The sequence below is a fragment of the Chiroxiphia lanceolata genome, chromosome 6 (genome assembly GCF_009829145.1).
Source record: "Chiroxiphia lanceolata isolate bChiLan1 chromosome 6, bChiLan1.pri, whole genome shotgun sequence".
Taxonomy (NCBI): Eukaryota; Metazoa; Chordata; class Aves; order Passeriformes; family Pipridae; genus Chiroxiphia; species Chiroxiphia lanceolata.
Window position 1 is genome coordinate 26,481,731 of NC_045642.1, and position 19,530 is coordinate 26,501,260.

At 43.2% G+C, this 19,530-nt stretch overlaps 1 protein-coding gene across 2 annotated transcripts in view; it reads left to right on the top strand.

Annotated features, from left to right (window-relative positions):
• The first annotated feature begins 1,490 nt into the window (after nt 1-1,490).
• The window catches only part of ITPKA (inositol-trisphosphate 3-kinase A), a 41,532-nt gene continuing 23,492 nt past the window's right edge, over nt 1,491-19,530 (top strand). The window contains exons 1-2 of one of the 2 annotated variants that reach the window (XM_032691447.1): nt 1,491-2,214; nt 2,543-2,593. In XM_032691447.1, the coding sequence (XP_032547338.1) occupies nt 1,711-2,214; nt 2,543-2,593 (555 nt within the window). In that variant the 5' untranslated portion in view covers nt 1,491-1,710. The remainder of the gene's footprint in view (nt 2,215-2,542; nt 2,594-19,530) is intronic. The other variant, XM_032691448.1, reaches the window with a different exon arrangement.

The window sequence follows — 19,530 nt, forward strand, 5'->3', positions numbered from 1 at the left end:
CCTAGCCAGGCACCACCAAACTCTAGAAAAGTATTTGAAGATGCCTGAATTATTATTTATTAAGTTTCCCAGCTGCCTTCCTGTCTGCTCCTGAACATTCACAGGCTGTGGGCCCTGTGAGAGGCACAGCAGTCACCTCAAGAGAAAGCATGTCATCTTGAAACAGGCTTTTTCAAAGGTTGCCTGTAAGATCGGGCAGTAAAATAGTCAACTGCAGCTGAATAATCTGAACAAATCACAGGACAGGTTACCAAATTATTTTATAGCATCACGGCACCGAGGAGTCCCAGGCGTGGCTCGCGTTGGGCCTGCGTTATGTGTGGAGTGAGCGCAGCCCCTCCTGCAAGGTACTCACAGCCCAAGTACCAGGGAAGAGACAGCAGATGGTAAGAGACAGATGGGAGCGTACAAGGAAACAATGAGATAAATGAGCAAAAACTCAGTTGAAGACTTCAGCATTTGGTTCCAAAATTATTAATTTTACTAATCATTTCAGCTGATGTAACCCTACATTTGAACGCCTTTCCTGTTCCAAAGGTCTTAATAGCTACAATTACAACACATGCCTCAGCCCAGTACGGGTTACATTTCAGATAAAGAGTGGGAGTTAAGGAGGCAAGAAGTACCAAGAAGGGGGTGTGTCAAATGCTGAAATTAATTCATAAAGGAGGCTGGGGTATCTCGGCAACATGCAGCTTAAGGCAACCTGATTAAGCACAGCTCAGTAGGTAACGCGCTGACTGACGGAAAATTCAGGCTTTACGGGAGGCCGGCGCTGGCCCGCAGCCCGTCACACTCGGGTGAGCCTGTTCGCAGCCAGCCGGGGATGTCACACGCGAGACGCGCAGCCCCACCAGCGCGGCCGGCGGGAGCCCCCGTGCCCCGGAGGCTCAGTCAGCTGCTGCCCCGCGCCGTGCACCGGGGCGGACTCACCGCGGGGTCACTCACGCACAACGACCTGGTCCCCGCGGGTTGGTGACAGCCCAGTCGGCCCCCCCGCCCCCGCGGGGAGCGCTGAGCCACCCCCAGGATGTCGCGGTCCCGGACGGCAGCCCTGGAGGCCAGGGCGTGCGCCGAGGTGCATCCCGCTGGTAGGGCGCATCGAGGGGCGGCGGGGTCACGCGCGGACCCTGAAGGGGCCGAAATCCCTAGAGAGCAGCAAAAGCCACCTCCCTCCGTCCCCACAGCTGGGAGGGGGCTGGGGCGGGTCGCACCGCCCCTCCGGCCCGCGGGCGGCCGGGGCGCGCCGCCCTGCGCAGCCGCCGTGCCCGGGGAGCCGCTGCCCGGCGAGGGGCGGTGGGCGGGAGGCGGTGCCGCTCGGAGGTAAGGCGGGGGTGCCATACCGGGACATCCCACCGGGACACCCCGAGGCCGCTCCCCAGGGGCCGCCTCAGGGAAAGCGAAACCAAAAGGAGGGTGGCGGCGGGAAGGGGCGGGCAAGGGGCTCCCCGCGGCGCGTCTCGACTCGACTCGCTCCTCCCCTCGGCGCCGAGGCGGAGCAGGCGGTGGCGGCGGGCGGGCTCAGCGCGCCCCCATGGCCCTGGTGCTGGGTCAGCGGGCACAGTAGCCGCCTCCGGCTTTTCCCGCGGGTGACTCAGAGCTGCCCAGGGAAGGCAGGCTGGAGATGCGCCTCGCCTCCGGGCTTCGGGCTGCGGCCGGAGACTGAGCCACAAAGAAGTTTCCCTGGCGGCGGTGGTGAGGCGCTCCTCCATGCACCCCTCCGGCCGCCGATCCTGGAGCGCTGCTCGGCAGGCGCCCGGCGCCGACCCTGCCATGGAGCCCCGCGCGGGGCTGCACAGCAGCCCGGAGCTCAGCCGGGCCAAGCGGCTGAGCGTGGGGGAGCTCCGCTCCCTCTTCGAAGCTCGCTGCGCTGCCGTCGCTGCCGCCGCCGCCCGCCAGCTGCCTGACCCGGCGAAGAGGGGCTGCCGACGCCCCAACGGGGTGCTGCCGCCCGTCATCCCCCGGCTCACCGTCACCGCCGAGGAGAGCGAGGAGACACAGGGCAGCCCCCAGGCGCGGCCGCCGCAGCCGGAGGGCGGCTGGCTGAGGACGGGCAGCTCGCTGCACCTGCAGTCCCGCAGACTGTCCAACTCCTCGCTCTCCTCCACCGGCTCCTCGTCCCTCCTGGAGGACTCGGAGGACGACGTGCTGAGCGACACGGAGTGCAGGAGCCAGGGTATCGTGCACTTGGAGCACGGCGAGGACACCAGCCAGGTAGGGAGGAGCGGGGAGAGCTGTTCGCGCCTGACGGGGCTGCTGGGCGTCTCACGGACGCCTCGGGGCCACCAGGCGTTCCCGCTTGGAGTGAAGTTTCCGTGACCCAACTCCACGCTAACTCCGGGAAACTCCTGTCCTGGGGCCGGCAGCAGTGCAGCGCGGTACACAGGCTGTTGCGCCTGTTGGAAAAGCGCTTCTGCACGTTGGCTCTTCTAAAACCCGGCGAGGTGTGCGCTGTGGAATTGTGCTTGATGTCCCAAGAATACAGGGAGATGGTTTTTGATCATAAGTGAGTTGTTCTTTCTTTTCTTTTTTTTCCCCCCAGTCTCCTGTGTCAGATGTTAAAAATAAAATTTTTCCAGGCACTTACCAGCAGGTATTTTTTTATCTCTTTCAATCCCGGAGTCTGTGGTTGTCAATTTTTGAGCTGCTTCTTGCTGTGAGCATGACAGGAGATGGGGAGGAGCTTGGAATGGATAGAATGCATGCTTTTGTCTGTTCTGGCAGCAACACATTCTTCTCAGTAAATCCCCTCTGTAATTTGGCAGCTTTCATCCTTGAAGTGCACTTTTAAAGGCACGTAGTTAGTTCTTTTTCATGGTCTTTAATGTATATTTGTCTGACTCCTCAGTATGCTTCTGAGGCTTTTGTACCTGAAATATGTAGCTTTAGTGAATTTCCCCTCCTACCTTTATTGACACCACAACTTAAATTGTTGTTCTACTGCCAGCTCATGGGTCCTGAATTGTTTTCAAGCAGAACATATGCTTTAGTAAAAAACGTATAAGGAAGAAATAATGCAACTTGTAGGTGATACCTCCAGCTGGACTTTTCTCATGGTAATTATGGGTTTACTACTTTAGAGGACACATAGTACAGGAGCTAAAATGCTGTGCACAATATTGGTTTTGTTTGCATCAACTTGTGGCCTGTTTTTGGAAGAGGAAAAAAATAAAAAAGGTTTTGTACTTTGTAATGTTGAATATCAAGAAACCTGTAATAATAATATTTAATTTGTACTTTTGATTCTGAGATAGAATCTGGTTTGTAGGGGAAAAAATTACTGCCATTTTGCTTTCTTTTCTAAAATACATGCTGTGCTAGTGGGGATTTTGTGAAAGTAGGAGGAGAATAGAAATTAAAGATAACAAAGAGCATATCCCTGCTATTACAATGGATGTATGTGTGGTTAATGGGGAACAAGAATTAAGTGATGACACTTTAGCAAAATGGAGAACTCTGAAATGGCACTGTGACATCTGGTTAACTTGTTTGTGAATATAGATTGAAGTAAAATTGATTCTTCAGACAAGAAGCCATGCTACCTCTAAGGTTTTGCTTCTGCATCTCTGGAGTCATTGGTATTGTATGCAATATTGAATCCTAAATGATTAGAAGTGTATCCTTCCCTGTAACCTGACATGCATATATCTAATACAGCATAAATGGATGTGAGTGGTATTACTTTCTTCTAAGAAATCTTTATAGTCACCTTTTAAAAGCCTTCAGTCACCTTTTAATTACAAGAAAATAAACTATTAAAAGAAGCAGATCTTTAACAATGATTTATAGACAAATTAAAAATGTCTCTATTATAAATGTTTTAACTCTGAGAGATTGTCCTGTTCATTGAGGTGCCCGGGAAATTGGGAACTTTGATAGTATTGTAATAATTCAGTTTTTGAAAATGTTTTTACAGTTTTCCCAAGTTTAGCGCAGCTGCAGAATTGTTTAGTGTCTCCTTTGTAAAGTAAGTATTCACTCAACTGGTAGAATATTTGATGTTTTAAAAGGTTGAGTTATTTTTCCATGCCTGTAGTGTAAGGGAAGATGGGACAAACTGCTCACCATGAGCCTGCATTCTGACTGATGTTCTTTATTTCATTATCCCTTCTGTAACAAGTTGTCAAACCAGAGCAGGGACTGGTACCTCAGACTCTAAACCAGCAGAACTTCATGGCACTGCCTAATAAATTAGATGGGCCAAACATTTCATCTTCTCAATGAGAGCTCACATGGTTCACCCCTACCTTCCTTGCTGCATTACCCTCAAATCCCAGGAATCTGCTGTTTCTCATGTGGTCAGGTACACTGCCATTCATCTCAGATGGCCACACTGTTTGCTCACCAATACCTGGAGGCATCCAGGACAGTCTTGTTCTTGTGTTTGATATCTTCTGGTACTGGACAATGCTGTGACACCAGCAATTACTGCACTCAGCTATCTAGACTTGACAGAAACCATTTCTTTAGTGAAGTAGGGAGTTCATACCATGCCAAAGTAGGAAACTGTGCTTTGAATCTCTGAGAGTTCAACTTTACAGGATATGTCCCATCTACTCTTAAATCTTGAGGCAGGATGAATAAGTGTGTTTTAGAATGGAAGGCTTTAGGTTCAAGGCAGGCACATACATGTGAAAATAACTACAAATTTTGGGATAACCCAAGGAATGATTTTAGATTTTCAAGAGTTTATTTAGAGGCATTTTGGCACATTTTGTTCGTATTTGTTGATTTTAGTGTATTTTAATAGGTGAAGGCTTGTTCTCAGAGTGGAACACAAAGGATAGAGACTTTTCTGAAGGAAGCTGAAATCACAGGTGGGCCAGACTTACTGTGATGTCCCTTGTATTGGGGAATTTTCTTATATTTTTCTTTGGAAATGTTAGAAATTAATTTGGAGCCTGGCACCTTATGATTAAGCTCAGACCAGTGCTCAAGGAACTACTGGGCTGTCAAGCCTACCAGGCTCACCAGTGCCTAGCAGGGACCTTGGAAACTTGCCCAGGACTTCAACTGTGGGAGCAGAAGTTCTGATAATGTTCCTGTTATCAGGGCTTCAAGGCTTCCATCTGCAGATCCAGGAACGTCAGCTGAAGAAGGTCCTCCCAGGCCTCTCTAGAGTGCTGACCTGGAGATTAAGGCCCCACTGAATCTTTGAAATATTGTAGGCTCTCGGGCAACCTGTGCAGGACCGTGTGAGAGATGGGAAGCTCTGGAGCTCTTCCTCTGTAGCCAGGGATTGCTGCCCTGCAGTTCTCAGGCCTTAAATCCCAGGTTGGTATGCCTAGGAGTGCTGTCCCTAACTGTATGCTTTGGAGGACAGTTTTCCTTGGCAGCTCACTTAGTAAATAGCTCTCCAAGAGGATGAGTGATTCAGTAAAGTGTTTCACAGAGCATTCCGGGTTGGATAGATTGACACTTAATGACAATGTTAAATTTTTGTTTCTTATTGAGCACAGTATGTGGGCATGTCCCTGGAGTGTTAGGGCCTGTGTTGGGGGGCATGAATACTTTGGGACTAATGGCTGACAATGACAGTGCAGTCCCAGCGTGGCTCTGCTGGAACAAAATGACATTTTCGTCTGGGCAGGCCCACCTTTGAGAGAAGCTCAGTGGGTGGTGTTCCAGTTTCTCTGCATACATTACACATATCATTTTGCAGTAATTAGCAGAGACTTTGGAATCTGGGCTCTCCTGGCTTTTCTGAAGGAAGACCCTTCTGACAGTGAAGAGTTAGAAGTGTGAGAGAAGCCTATTCTGTTGTTGTCCTGTTCCTTCAACTTGTGGTTCAGTGAAAACCAGTTGTGCAAAGAGGTGCTAAAGGAATTAGCATAATGCCATAGTTGAAGCTTTGTCAATCTTGGCAGTTAACTTAATGAAAAAATACTGATTATTTTTTATATAGCCAATTGACAGAATAGATTTTACCCTATGGCAACAGCTAACATTCCTGCCTTCTCTTGCATTTAAATGGGAAGCATACTTTTGTACCCGTGCTTCATGCCATCTGGGAGGTGTATACACACAGTTGAATCTTGCAGTGAAAACACCAGTGGTGCATTTATAGTAATGGAGAGAGTACAAGAGCTATATATTTTTGTCTTCATTCTGTGAATGAGCAATTTTAAGAAATATGAAGTCTGGTTAGCACCTTCTTCATTGGGACAGAGACTCTAAAAAGTGGTTTTCATAGAAAATAAACACCATGATAATGTACAGCAGCCTCTTGTCCTCTTTATAGGAGAGTGTTATTTACTAGATAGAAACATGCCAAATAAATCTACTAATTTTCATAACTGTGACCTGTCATTCCAAATTCCTAGAACTGTAACCATGAGAACAGCTGACAGTTTTCTAGAGAAAAAGCAGTTCTGTTCTTGCCTGCAATGATACCAGTCCAGAAACTTTGGGGGATAGCCATGTGTGAAGTGTATATGGTTTCCCTGATCTTCTTGCCATTATTTTTTGTGATACCAAGTACCTTAAAAAGGACAAGTGTATAGAGAGGCACACACACTTAATAACTAACTAACTAAATTAATAAATACAGTCTGAAAGTTTCAACTACTTTGGCTCAGGGGTGGGTTACATAAGCTAATGCAGTAGAATAAAATTGTTATTTTTAAAGGAAGAATAGGAATGAAGGGATGACATAAGTAAGACTGTTAATGGGGTTTTAGCCTACTTTCAAAAGGAAAGGAAGCTTGTATAATCACTCTATCAATTCCATTTTAACAACTTCAGTAGGCTTCAGCCAAATTTGGCAGTGGCATAGACATCTCAAAGTTTCTTCAAGAACTATTTGAAGTTCTGCAAAGCTCAGACTCTGGGTGGAAGAGAGGAAACCAAAATAAGTGCATAATTTTTCTTCTCTGGGGGAGAAGGTGCAAGAGGAGTTAAGCAGTTGTCTTCTGTTTTGCTTATTGACTAGCAAATTGGTATGTGCATACTGGCTCGTCCATAGGTGCTTGATCCAGCTGCAGCAGGTAGTGTCTCGTGTACTGAGGGTAATTAGGAGAAAGCATGGAAGGCAGTATACAGTGCTGTGGGCTGGTGAGGTTAGGGAATATGGAATGTGCTAGTTAAGGGACAGGGGAGAAAGGTGATGAAATTCCCAAGAGCTGTGGAAATGTGAGAGAGATTGGAGGGCTTTTGAAAGTTTATAGAGGACAGTGACAAGCCGTAGATACTCTTATCAGAGTGTAGGACAGAAGATACCAGTCAAGTAGAAACCAGGCTTCATTAGTTTGCTGCTCATGAAACAGCTACTTTTAAGGGAGTACCTTTCATGCTTCTAAAAAAATCCAGATTTATAATGACAGTACCATATACTGAAATCTTCCTGTTGTATACTGAACAAATATGAGGTAAACAGCAGTAATGTTCCACATTTGCACGTTGCACAGTTATTGGAACAAATTCTGAATTAAGAGCCACCTCTCAGTTTGAGGATGGATTCTTTGCCACTGTACACTTACTTGAGTGGTGGAGTGTATCAAAGCATCGGCAGTATCAGGTCTAATGGTGACTGTTTATTAGTAATGTGGATTCTTGTCTGTAAGGAAATGAGTTGGCTCTTACCAAATCACTTAAGAGAGATTGAATTAAATGTCTTATCAGTTAAGAGTTTCTGACTGTGGATATATCTGAGATGGTAACTTAGAGGTTACAAGATTCTTGTCTTTTGAATCCATTTCACCCTGATAGATTTCATTTGTCAGATGTTAAAGGACATCTTGTTTGGGCATACAGTTTAAAACTGAAAGACAGTTTTTTTCTTATGGCCTGTTGGATTAGGTATGTTGTAGAAGTTTCTCTGTATGCGCACTTTTACAGTTCAGACTTCCTTATAATACTTATTACAGCTGGAAAGAGGGGAAAAGAAATAACAGCAACTCCTCATCATTGGATGATGCATATTTAAAGAGGTCACAGCATATTTTTCCTCAAGCTATCATTGACTGAGCAGATTTATTTCTGAAAACCTATGCCAGTCTCAAAAGGAATAAGGGTAGTGGCTGGAACAATAGTTTTGAAATTTTGCATGTATATATATATTTGGGTTCTGACACTTATTACCCTGTTAGACTGGTTTGATTAGGGTGAACAGTTTTTTAATTCATTAATTTAACTACCACATTTAATTAACGTGGTAGCTAACATTCAAAAATAACCTCAAGTCACATCTAAAGTTTATTATAAATGGAATGTGTTTAAGTGAGTCAGTTTGATTAAATGCTCACAATGGGATGGAATTAAATATAGTTAATATTTCTCAAAGCTGAGAATTCATGCTGTGTTTATGTGGTAGATAGTTTTTTGTTTAACAGTGACTGTGAGAAGAACTAAGGATCATGATACAACATTTTGTGGTGATTATCTATAAAATGTGATGGCAGAAAAGGTAATATTAACCTTACACACCTTGGAAGGAAAAAGTGATCTTATGTGCAGCAGCAAAGTCACTGTCTGTCTCTCTTCTACCTTCTCTGTCAGTGTAGTTTTTGCAGAGAAAGGGGTCTGAGGCAGAGAGAACTGGTTTGTCAGTCCATGTTAATCTGGATCTTGCATAGGTTTAAATTGCATTTTTAAGTGCTCTTCTCAACCTTCTCTACCAAAAGAGCTTCATCTAAAAGGCTCACAAGTTGGGCAAGATGGCATTGTCTGTCCATAGCATAGCATACCTGGGGAAAAATATAACAAAAAAAGTGTGTGTAGGGGGGGCTGAGCAGATATTAATCTCCATCAGCTCTTTCTGAACAAAAGCGTAGGGAAGAGGGAGAGGCTACCTGTCCATCCAGTGTCAGATTAGCAAATACACTGGGATGTTGTTTCTTGTTTATCTTGGGATAACACAAGCATTGGAGTGGATTTTTGGATTCATAAATGCTAAGCCTCTTGCAAGGGATGAAATTTTCTCTTATGTTCCAAAATATGGAGGTATGAGATTGATACTGTAGAAACCTACCCTGAACTCATCAGGTCTGGCTATTATTTCTTGTTACCAAATCTTCTATTCCTCAGCAAGCTTGGGAAGAAGTTAGCCAAAGACCAATTGACAGATCATTTGAAGCAGTTATCATAGACTTGACATGATCCAGATTTAGAGCTTGGGACAGAATCTCCAAGCCAGTTGGTGACTACAGCAAGCATGACACAGATGCTGCTTTGTGGGAGCTTGGCATTAACCCAGAATCCAGGATCACTCCATATCTACTGGCTGAGATATTCAAATAAGGTGGTGCAGTGAATGCAAGCTCTTTAAACTGTTTATCCCAGCCCACTGATACCACCTTTATTTTACTCACGTTCAACTTCAATCTGCCCTTCTTATTCAGCTTTCTGTCCTCATCTGTACTTGAGCCACATTCATAACAGAGGTGTGGTTACAGATGATAAACATATATAGATACATGTTGTGTCTGCATGTAATTGGTACTGAAATGTCTGTGATTCATAGTCCACCAAAGGATTACCTGTTTAAGAGGAAGCTGGGATGTTGCAGAATTGTGTGAATAAATTAGTGGGAATGGCACAGCTTACTTGTGATGTATCAGAGGAAACTACTGTAGTCTTCATACAATTTTCATGTGATAAGAATAATGCCTCTTGATAAATGACATTGAACACTGCATAGAAAGAGAACACTAGTCATGGTAGGAACTCATCATTCATTATCAATACAACTGATTCTATCTCCTGCTCTCTGCCACATTCCAACATAGATATATCTGCCTTCACTACTCTGAGCTGCTATAGAGAACACAGCTTTCTTTGTGTCTTAGCTCTTTTCAAGCAGCTCCATGTAGTTGAGGACACTGCAACAGTTCTTCTCAGTGATTTTCACTCTAGACAGCACATCTTTTCTGTGCTCTACTTTTTTTGCTTCCTGTGGTGGAATGCAGGCTTCTACTTCTCACCTTTGAGGTGCTGGTGCTCGTTAAAGTCTGTAGGGATCAAATGGAGCTCAGCTGTGAGCGCTGTGCTCAGCCAGCCCACTCCAGGCACAGGAGGTGAGCTTGAGGAGGCTCAGCTTTGCACGAGGCAGCTGTGAACTAGGTTTTCCTGTATGAGGGCCATCTCTCACCGGCACGTTAACCTGGCTGGCCAGTGCTGGCTCACTCTGCAGCAAATGCTTTGGAAATGGAGGGAGCATTGTTGCCATGTATCAACACCTTCCTATACTGGAACCTCTTCAGATGCTCTGAAATCACCACCCCTGCTGAAGATCCTCTGAGCATGTGGCACAGGTAGTGGTATTCTCTTGTGCTTTCAAGTGACCACTCTTATGGGCAGACACATTGTGATGGGTGGCTGCATGATTCTAATGCAGGCTAGTCAAGAACAAAACTTTGGAAATAAAGGAGGTAAGAGGGTTGTGATGGGTACAGGATATGTACAGGCAGACAGAAGGGGAGTGATTGGGAGTGGTTGGGAAGGCTGCTGGAAATGCGAGAGGAAGGACTAGAGGGAAGATCAAAACTTAACAGGCAAGCAGACTATTATTGCTTTAAAAATCAAGGAAAATACATTTTCAAAAAAAAGCAGATCAGGAGAACGTGTGACAACTAAATTAAGAAATCATCAGTCAAGCATTGAAAGTATATGTAAGGAAAGAACTCAAGTGCCTGCAGTGTGGGTATATTAATGTTCTACAGTCTTTAATTACAAGCAGGCATAGCACTCGATGCACAGAATTCATGACTTTCAACTGTTTTATATTTCCAATCAACTCAAAGGACAAGTTACAGTTCCATAGTGACTGATAACATTGCAGGACCTCTATTTTTTCATAGGTAGGTATGCAGCAGATCACAGGAAGGGAAAGACTGACTTTCTGATTTAACACTGCTGAATGCTGATGTGGAGAACTACTTGCCTTTCACAGTGTCCCTGGGAAAAACTAGGCAGGTTATTTACACAGACTATCTGTATCTGCCCTTAACTGTATTTTTCTTATTCTCCTATTGACTGACTTGAGAGTGTGGGTCTTACTAGCAGAAATGCTCAACATTTGTACATGCAACCCAAGTTAATGGGAGCTGTTCTGCAACGCTGTTCTACTGTGTTGTATGACACCGGATATTAGGAAAAGCAAACTGACATCTGAGATTAAGCTTTCAAAGTGGGTACTTTTCATATTAACCTTTCTTTCCTTCAGTATTTTTCCTGTGAGATATAAATAAAACAATTCATGTAACAAGATTGTGAAAACAGATTCACTAAAATTTGGAAAACACTCTACGACTGCAGTGATGGCCATCTTAAAATGCCCCACACAACTCAGTAACCGTGTTTACAGTAGATTTTCAGTAGGTGAAGTAAAAACGGTAAAGGCAATGAGGGCAAAATAAAAAAATGCTGCTTTTTATAGAAATGCTGCTTATTGTGTTTGTTTACACTGAATAAATAGGAACTACAATATGTTATTATATAATTAAAGACTGTGCTCTGCAGAAAATGGTAAATGTTGCCATGAATAGGATAACTTCTGTATCAAAAACCTAAATTCTGCTGATTTCTAACTTTTGATACTCGGTTTTTCAATTAAGACATTTTTAAAGTTCCAGTGCAAACGTAATTCTGCATCTGAATGCGTTCCAGTAGCTGAAGGTGCTGACATATGGCAGTGATGTTTCATCCTTCTTCCATTTCCAAAGCACGTGCTGCAGAGCAAGCCCAGCACTGGCCAGCCTGGTTAACTTGCCTGTGCTAGAGATGGCACTCACTAGAGTGCTGTACTTAGAGAGGCTCTTCAAGCCCTGTGAGAGATGGCCCTCTTGTATCAGGAAAACCTAGTTCACAGCTGCCTTGTGCACAGCTGAGCCTCCTCAAGCTCACCTCCTGTGTCTGAAGAGTCAGATAGCTGAACACGTCCCCTATAGATGAGCTCCATCGATCCCTTGTGTGTGCTGTGCCCAGCAGTCTCCACAGAAGGTAATTAAATACTACTGAAAGCCTACTGTAAATTAATTTGAGGTTCTTACAATTTGCCAGATTTGGTCAGGTTGACTTCTGCTCTTCAGAAGCAAGCTTCTTCTTCAAAGCTTGCTTCTGCTTTGAAAACTCCGTTCTTCCTAGATTTCAGGCTTCTTCCTCAAAATTCAAGGTTAAAAAGCTTTTCAGAGGATTCATTAGCAATTCTGTAGTGGGGTCCATATGAATCTTTTTATAGCCTCAGAAACAGCTGAAGTTTTTTTTGGAGTTGTTCAATCTGAAACAAACCAAACACTTTTTGCCATTTTTGCCCTTCTTTGAGGTAACTTAGAACAAATAACAATAGAATGAAACAGGAAGAATTCTTGTGCATTGGTGCTTTGGTGGCTGTACAGGACATCTGGCTTTTGAGACCCTGATCTTCTGAAAGAGACAGAGCTAGAACAAGTCTGTATGGCATCTGTATTCTTCTCCATTGTTGTATGCTTATGTGATGCAGTAGAAAGGATAAAAATCTGTGTGAATAGTGTTCTTGCATGCAGATTGACTGTTATCTTCAGTTGAGTTTGAGTGGGTTGTTGGCTAAGTGCACTTGACCTGAATGTTCTAATCACTTTAAGCTCTGCTTGCTGTGGGCTCCCTCCTTTGCCACCCATGTATGTTCAGTAGGAACAGCATCATCAACCCTACAAAGGGTCAGCTTTGATCAGAGGAAAATGTAATCTGAAGAAATTTAGAAACCTTCCTATGCTTCAGCCCTCACTTTTCCTAGTGGAAAATGCTGAGTATCAGAATTTTAAGATAATAATTGGGTACAGTTTGTATTGTCTTGCTCTGTGAAATTCAGATAAGGAACTTTTTACCTTCTTTGTGCTAACCTAGAAGGACTAAGCAACGAAATTCCAAGGTACTCATTTTAGTACAGATCCTGCCATTCTGCTGAAAAACCTATAAAGGATTTTAAAGTGAAGACTCCTGACTTCCAGATGCTTTTGCTTATCACTTGTTCATCACATCGCTACCACAGGCAGTCAGTAGTAAAAATAATGAAGCTATATTCTAAATATGTTAGGAAGAAGTGAGCCTCTAGAGTTCTCTCCACCCTAGTGATCTGTCTGGATCTGGGCACTAATCAGGCCCCTATAACAGTTTCATGACTTGTTTTCCCAACATTTATAGCAAGACCAGAGAGAATGTGTGCCTTCAGCAAAGAGACCAGGAAGGGGGGAAGTCCTGTGCTCTCTAATAGCCCAGTGCATGTTAATCACTATGCCAACAGTCTCCAAGGCTTTTTCCAGCAGTAGGACTGTCTGACGTCCTAAGCATGGTTTCCCATTCCAATGTTTAAACTGGAGTGGCAGAAAACTAATCATATTTTTTCTGTCTCTGTTTATCAGTTGGGACTTTCTGCGTTATCTGTAGAAATATGTCCTCTTCCATTGCTATAGTTTTTTGTCTTGATCCTAATCTGCCTTTTCAGTCCTGATTTTATAGGCAACAGTCCTGTCTGGGACAGGGGATGGCTATAGGATGAATGTAGCCAAGTCACCAATATTCTTTTTACATTGCATTCCTAAAGAAAAAGGGCAGACAGGGCAGTAAAATTTTGGCTTGTGAAGTAACTTCTCTGCATGGCTTGTTCCCCTGTGCCCAGTTTAGGTTATCAACCATCTGCAACTGACATTTCAAATTTCTGTTTTCTCTTTGTCTGTTGAGCCCTGGTATTGATGTTGGTTGCTCTTGGGTTCTGCTGCCTATGTCCAATCTGGCACAGAAGCTGCTGCTTGCTCCATATTTCAGGAGGCTGGTGTAGGTGGTTGTGCGAGATATGGGAGTGTGGCTTGCAGTTCTGTTGCTAGGAGCCAACAGTATGAAGTTCTTTGAAGTTTTTTGGGGGGTTTTTGTCTCTTTTACTATGAGATAAAAATTTTAGTAGATACGTTGTTTATATAAACTACACCCTGTTTATTTTACTTTATTTTTAGGTGAGTTTACATCTTAATAGTTGGCAATTGATGTTTGTCCTTCTAAAAATGTGGGATATCCAGTATCCTGATTGTAAACACATGTGTTTACCTTTAGGGCAGAGGAAACATGCTCCGTAAAACACATTCACTATTGTTCAAACACCCACAACTCTTCAGGAAAACAGATGCCTTGTTTCAGTTTCAGTCTTTCGTTGAGTCACTTGTGCTTATGTAAGATGTGAATTTGATTCTCTTTCTTAAGACTGCATTATGGAAATTGAAATCTTAAATAATCCCTTGTCTCTGGGGCTACCTACTTCTGATACGGAGGAGGAATTCAGCTCGCCTCTCTTACGTTGTTCTGCTAACATAAATTCTCTTTTGATCCTGTAGTTTTGCTGAAGGGAGAAATCTTTTCTCTGGATTCCTTACATAGTTCTTAGGGCTGACTTGGGGCAGGAAGAGTTTCTCTAATGTTAGGTTTGCTCCAAAAACAAACTACTACCTTCTAACCCTCTCGCTCAGATGGTATAAAGTGAAGGGTCCTCATTTCCATAGAATTTCAGGTTTCTTCATCATTGCCATGTTCCATTAATGGCTCCCATCCTGCCTGGAACACTGGCCTCACTTGTTCTGGTCTGATGCTAACTTAAATAGGAATGTGGGTTTTTGTTTGTTTTGAGTTATTTTGTTTGTTTGTTTGCATTTTGGATTTTATATGTTTTTGCTTTAGTTTGTTTTGGTTTTGTCATTTGTGGTTTCGTTTTTTTATTTATCATTTTATTTTGGTTTTTTTTGCTTTTGAAATCCCTTCAGCATAGTTGTTTGGAATAATCTCACAGCTAAAGCTTAGAGTTATTACAGTGGTTGCTGAGGGATGTGACTTTTTCCAAGGTAAATACCACACCCCACTAAATAATAGTGCCTATCACATGTTGACACTTGCATTCCATTGCTAAGGGTGGGCCGTGTTTGAACAGTGGAGTGCATGATAGGTGAAGCAGTAACTGCTTATGCTTCTTTGAAGGATAATGGAGGTGTGAGTTTGGAGGAGATGAGGAAGGAGAGATGGAGTACTGGACTTTGTCTTGTGATAGATTAGAAGAGCAGATGGCAAACTGCTACCATTGTATGTCTGATCTGTTTTTCACATGACGTATTTTTAGACTCTAATAGTCCTTTTCACTTACCACTATGTTGCTGCTTATTTGAGTACCTGTCTTATTTGAGTGCCTCTAATTTAGTATACAAGCATTAATTACTTATATTATTCAATAGTGTTCTGAGATAGAGCTGTTACAACCTGCAGTTGTGGGAACTGGAGCAGAGAAAGAGCATATGTCTGGACCTAGATCCTATATTGAAACAGTGGACTTTGGTCAGGTCTTTTGCAAATCAGTGTCTGACATTTTAGGATGTTAGAAGCTGAATTATCATGGTAAGAAAGAAAAAAGTTACGTAAGAACACTTTAAAAATCAATACCTATCGGTAATCTCTCTATATGTATGTGGCTATATACATGCATGTGTACAATAATTTTAAAAACCCTGATCTGTGGACAAGTATTGGTGTGCCTGACTTAATTTTCTAAATGAATGTTTTAATACCTTTTAGGAAATGGAAATAAAGCACAGAAAGGGTTCATGTAACTTTCTTCACTGTCCTGCAGGACATAAGTATCGTGAGACCACTGATGAGGAACCGTCTTGGGGCTTATGACAAGGACTTCTTTCAAAGTATTGCAACTCACTGACAGTGGCAGCAGCCCAGTTCTGTCTTGGTGGCAGGTCTCTCCTGTGTCTGAGTTAGACCCTAATTTGTTTTAAAACTCACTGATATACCAGATAGCCCTTTTCTCATATCTCACCTGAATATTTTGGGTTTGTTATGAATTAAAGCCATTTGTTCTTGTCATTCCCAGTGGTCATGGAGAACAAGTGACTGCTCTTATAGTTTTGAAACCTTGTTGTGTATTAGAAAACAGTTGCCATGCTTGGTCCTCTCAGGATAAACAACTATAATTCTTTTGGCCTCAGCAATATGATGACTGTTATTCATCCCTGGATTTTCCTCCAGTTTGTCAAAACTTTGTTGGAATAGCAACTGAAAGGGAGCACAATCACAGATAACCAGTAGGTATTTACAGCAACCTTAATTCTGTCCTTGTGCTTCCTATCCTTTCCTACAGAAAAAAAATTAATTATAGCACAATAGTCTCCCACTGTTACAGTGTTACATTTCTTTCAGGCAGAATCTCAGTGTTTTATGGGATATGGCTTGGTATGAGCATGGTAAGCTTTCAACGTGTGTCCACTAACCCAAGCTGCTAGGGATAGGAAGAGAGGAGTCTGATGATAGTGTTTTCTGGTGAGTAGGAAAGTGTAAATAAAGGATAAGCATCAAAATTTTCTTTATTTCTCTTTATCTGTTCAGACTGGAGATTCTCCTGTGGCCACTGAATCACTGGGGTGTTGAACTGGTGGTGAGCCTAGCCCCAAACTGCTGGGCAGGCAGGACAGAGCTGTATCTCCAGGTAACAGTCTACACCAGCATAGCAAGTAAGATAAAGCACATGCTTCATCTTCCCAAGGTCACTCAGGGGAGGTTAACTTCTTGAAGTTATTTCCTGGCTTGTTGCCAGAACACAGTCTCTCTTGATGTTATGCAGAAACTACACCTGATTTAAATGAATTGGTACTTGTAGTACATTTGGATTTGAGGTCATGCGTGGTTCACAAATGACACGTTTGTACCTTAATAAATTGTGCTTATGTTTTAGGCTAAACCTGTTTATTGGTCTGTGTATAGATAAATGTGGATCTGTTTGGGTTTTAAGTATGCCCAAATATTCATCCTATTTGGAACTGATAATGCTATTTCCTACCTAGTAAGATGTTAGGTTTATTTTATCATCTAAAGTGCTGTATTTCCAGATGTCCCTTTCTCATAACTGGTGATGTCAGTCAGCGACCCACGACAGGTGAAGGAGAAGTGGGAGATGGGCAGAGAATTATCAAATTGCTAAACCGTTTCTGAAGATTTAAACTGTAGTTGTTTTGGAGGTTAAGAAAGATTTCTTTCCTGCTGCCACACCATCTGCTAAAGTGATGTTCGATTTACCACAAACTTTTCTGGGTGATGGACAGCCTGAATAAATCTCAGAAGTCTGAGCTCTGAAAGTGAGTCAACTTTCCTCCATTTACTTCTTGGATAATAAAATTTCAGTTTCCAGCAAGACTGATGTTCTGGCAAAACCCTGGTACAGGTAGAATGTCTTTGGTTCAGTTTTCCTGTGTGGGGACAGGTGGCAGAGCTCCATCCTGTTAGAGAACTGGTGTCTTTCAGAGCAGAGCACAAGCTGTGAAAGTAGAGATAATGGCTATATTTAATGCCTGCTATGAAAGATAGACAGTTCAGTATCCCTTAGAACAGAAACTGGTTATCGTATTAAAATAAAATCTGTCTTTCAGTCAACATATCTGTGAGATAAGGAAACCCTTGTGCCAGTGCAGCTTTAAAGTCATCTATACTTGACTATTTTGTCTTTTGGCCTGGGAATAATGTAGAGGTTGTAGATATTTCAGTTGGTTATAACCAGAAACAAAATGCCAACCTTGATTCCTGCAGAATAGTCAGCAGACTGTGGCTCTTGATGCTGTTTCCAGGAAGGCGAGCAATGCTTTTCTGTCTTTGCCGTTCATTTTCCTCTGATTTGGAGAGGAATTTGCTCCTGGAGTTACAAATAGAACCCAGATGTGGAGTGGGACATAGGATTTTGTGCTCCTAATAATTTAGTCCGATACCAACCATCCATTTCTCTTAACCTTCACTTCTTCCTTTAGCCCAGGCATAATGAACACCCAGCAAGCTTACCAAGTATCCTAAAGGGTAGCAAAGCCAAATAATAGGTGCATTTCACTGCATGGTGGGGCATGACAGAGGAGAAAACATAGGAACCTGAGGCTTCTGACTTACAGTGTTCTTTCTGCTTATTGCATTAAGTGTTTCTCATGACTCTGAAGATTTAGCTCAGCCCATCATGAGTGCAGAACAAACAGGAAATAGAAACCCTGCAGTCAGAGGATACACCTGCCAAATGCTGGTTGAGCAGCTGTGGCCCTCACCCATGGCTGAGTGCAAAGCCAGAAGCATCAAGGGCTAGGTACAGGCTGAGTGCTGTTTCTCCTCAAAGGTTTGGAGGCTGAACGGTGAAAGAGAGGGAGGGAGAGATGAAGGTGTAGTCACAGTTTGCCTGGCAGTCTGATGAGAGGTGTTGATCAGGAAGCTGCTTGTGTAGTGTGCAAACTGCCATTCTTTAGGAGCACGTGTTCTCTCTTGCTGTTATCAGTCTTACAGCTCCAGCTGGCACTCGCACAGCACAGGAAGATCAATTGTGTGACAAAGCAGTGAGTATTATGTTCTCTTGGGGACTGTAGCAGATGCAACGATGGTCAAGGCTGCCAAGGCATCCAGCAGGTGGAGATTGCTCAGGGATATCCTTGACCAGGGACATGGATACACTGTTTGTATTCCTTGAGCGACAGCTGACAGCATTTGAAGTAACGCAGCTGCCCTGGCAAAAGGCCAGTTGCAGTGATTTGGCCAAATTATCAGTTGGCATTGGTTGCCATAGCACCTCAGACAGTCTGAAGAATGATGCCATTGCATGTCAGGGCACAGACTCTGTAAAGCTGATGCTCAAAACACTGGACTTTGGACCAGGCTATCCAGGTGTAAGGTATCACAGAGCAACATTCTGGCCGTAAATAGCTTTTTGTCCAGGGATAAATAGTCACTCCTGTGCAGATTAGTATTTGTGTGCATCAGGAACCTGTTTCCTGCCCAGGACCAAGAGAAGATGAAATGTGGTAATAACAGGGCTAAGTCAGCTGCTGTAGGAGGCTTACCTTATCTTGGGAGCTGAATTGTTACACTCAGAAACTTAGTTATAAAGGTTTGTGTGAGGGTTTGCTCACATAAGCTTGGGGAGCATTCTTCTTGACTTGCTCTTTCACCTCCCACCCATTGAGATCCTTGTCTCAATTTGTGATTCATGTCTGATTCAGCCAAGTGGGTAGTAGACTTGGCAGCAAGAATCTCCTTAGCTTGAGGATTCCACAAACCTTTAATAAGGGGCAAAAGCACAGAAACAAGCTGCTGAAAGTATAAAGTAAGTGCCTTGTATGACAAATTCAGGAATTTTTGTTGTTGTTGTTATTTGGAGCATTTTTGGTTTAGCCATGGGAAAATCTTGTGCCTTGCTTCCCTACACAGAACTTTTGTGGATATTTAAGTTATATTTCTCCCAACAGAAAAAGGGAAAATTGTCATGTATGCTTCACTTTCTCCATGTCTTGTTAGGTGTTCTAAGTTTCTTCAAATACCAAATGATCCCAAGCCTAGGAGTTGTTATAGTCTGGACAATTAGAAAAAAAAAAGTAATGGAATTTTGATTAACTGCAGTGAAAAGCTTTTATTATCTGCTTAAGATATTTTAAAAGTGTGCATGAATATGTGTATATATCTGTATATATTACTAGGAGAAACACCAAGGATAATTATACTTTGCTTACATTTGGCATAAAAATGTCTGCTGTTTCAAGATCTGGATCTGACCAAGTCAAC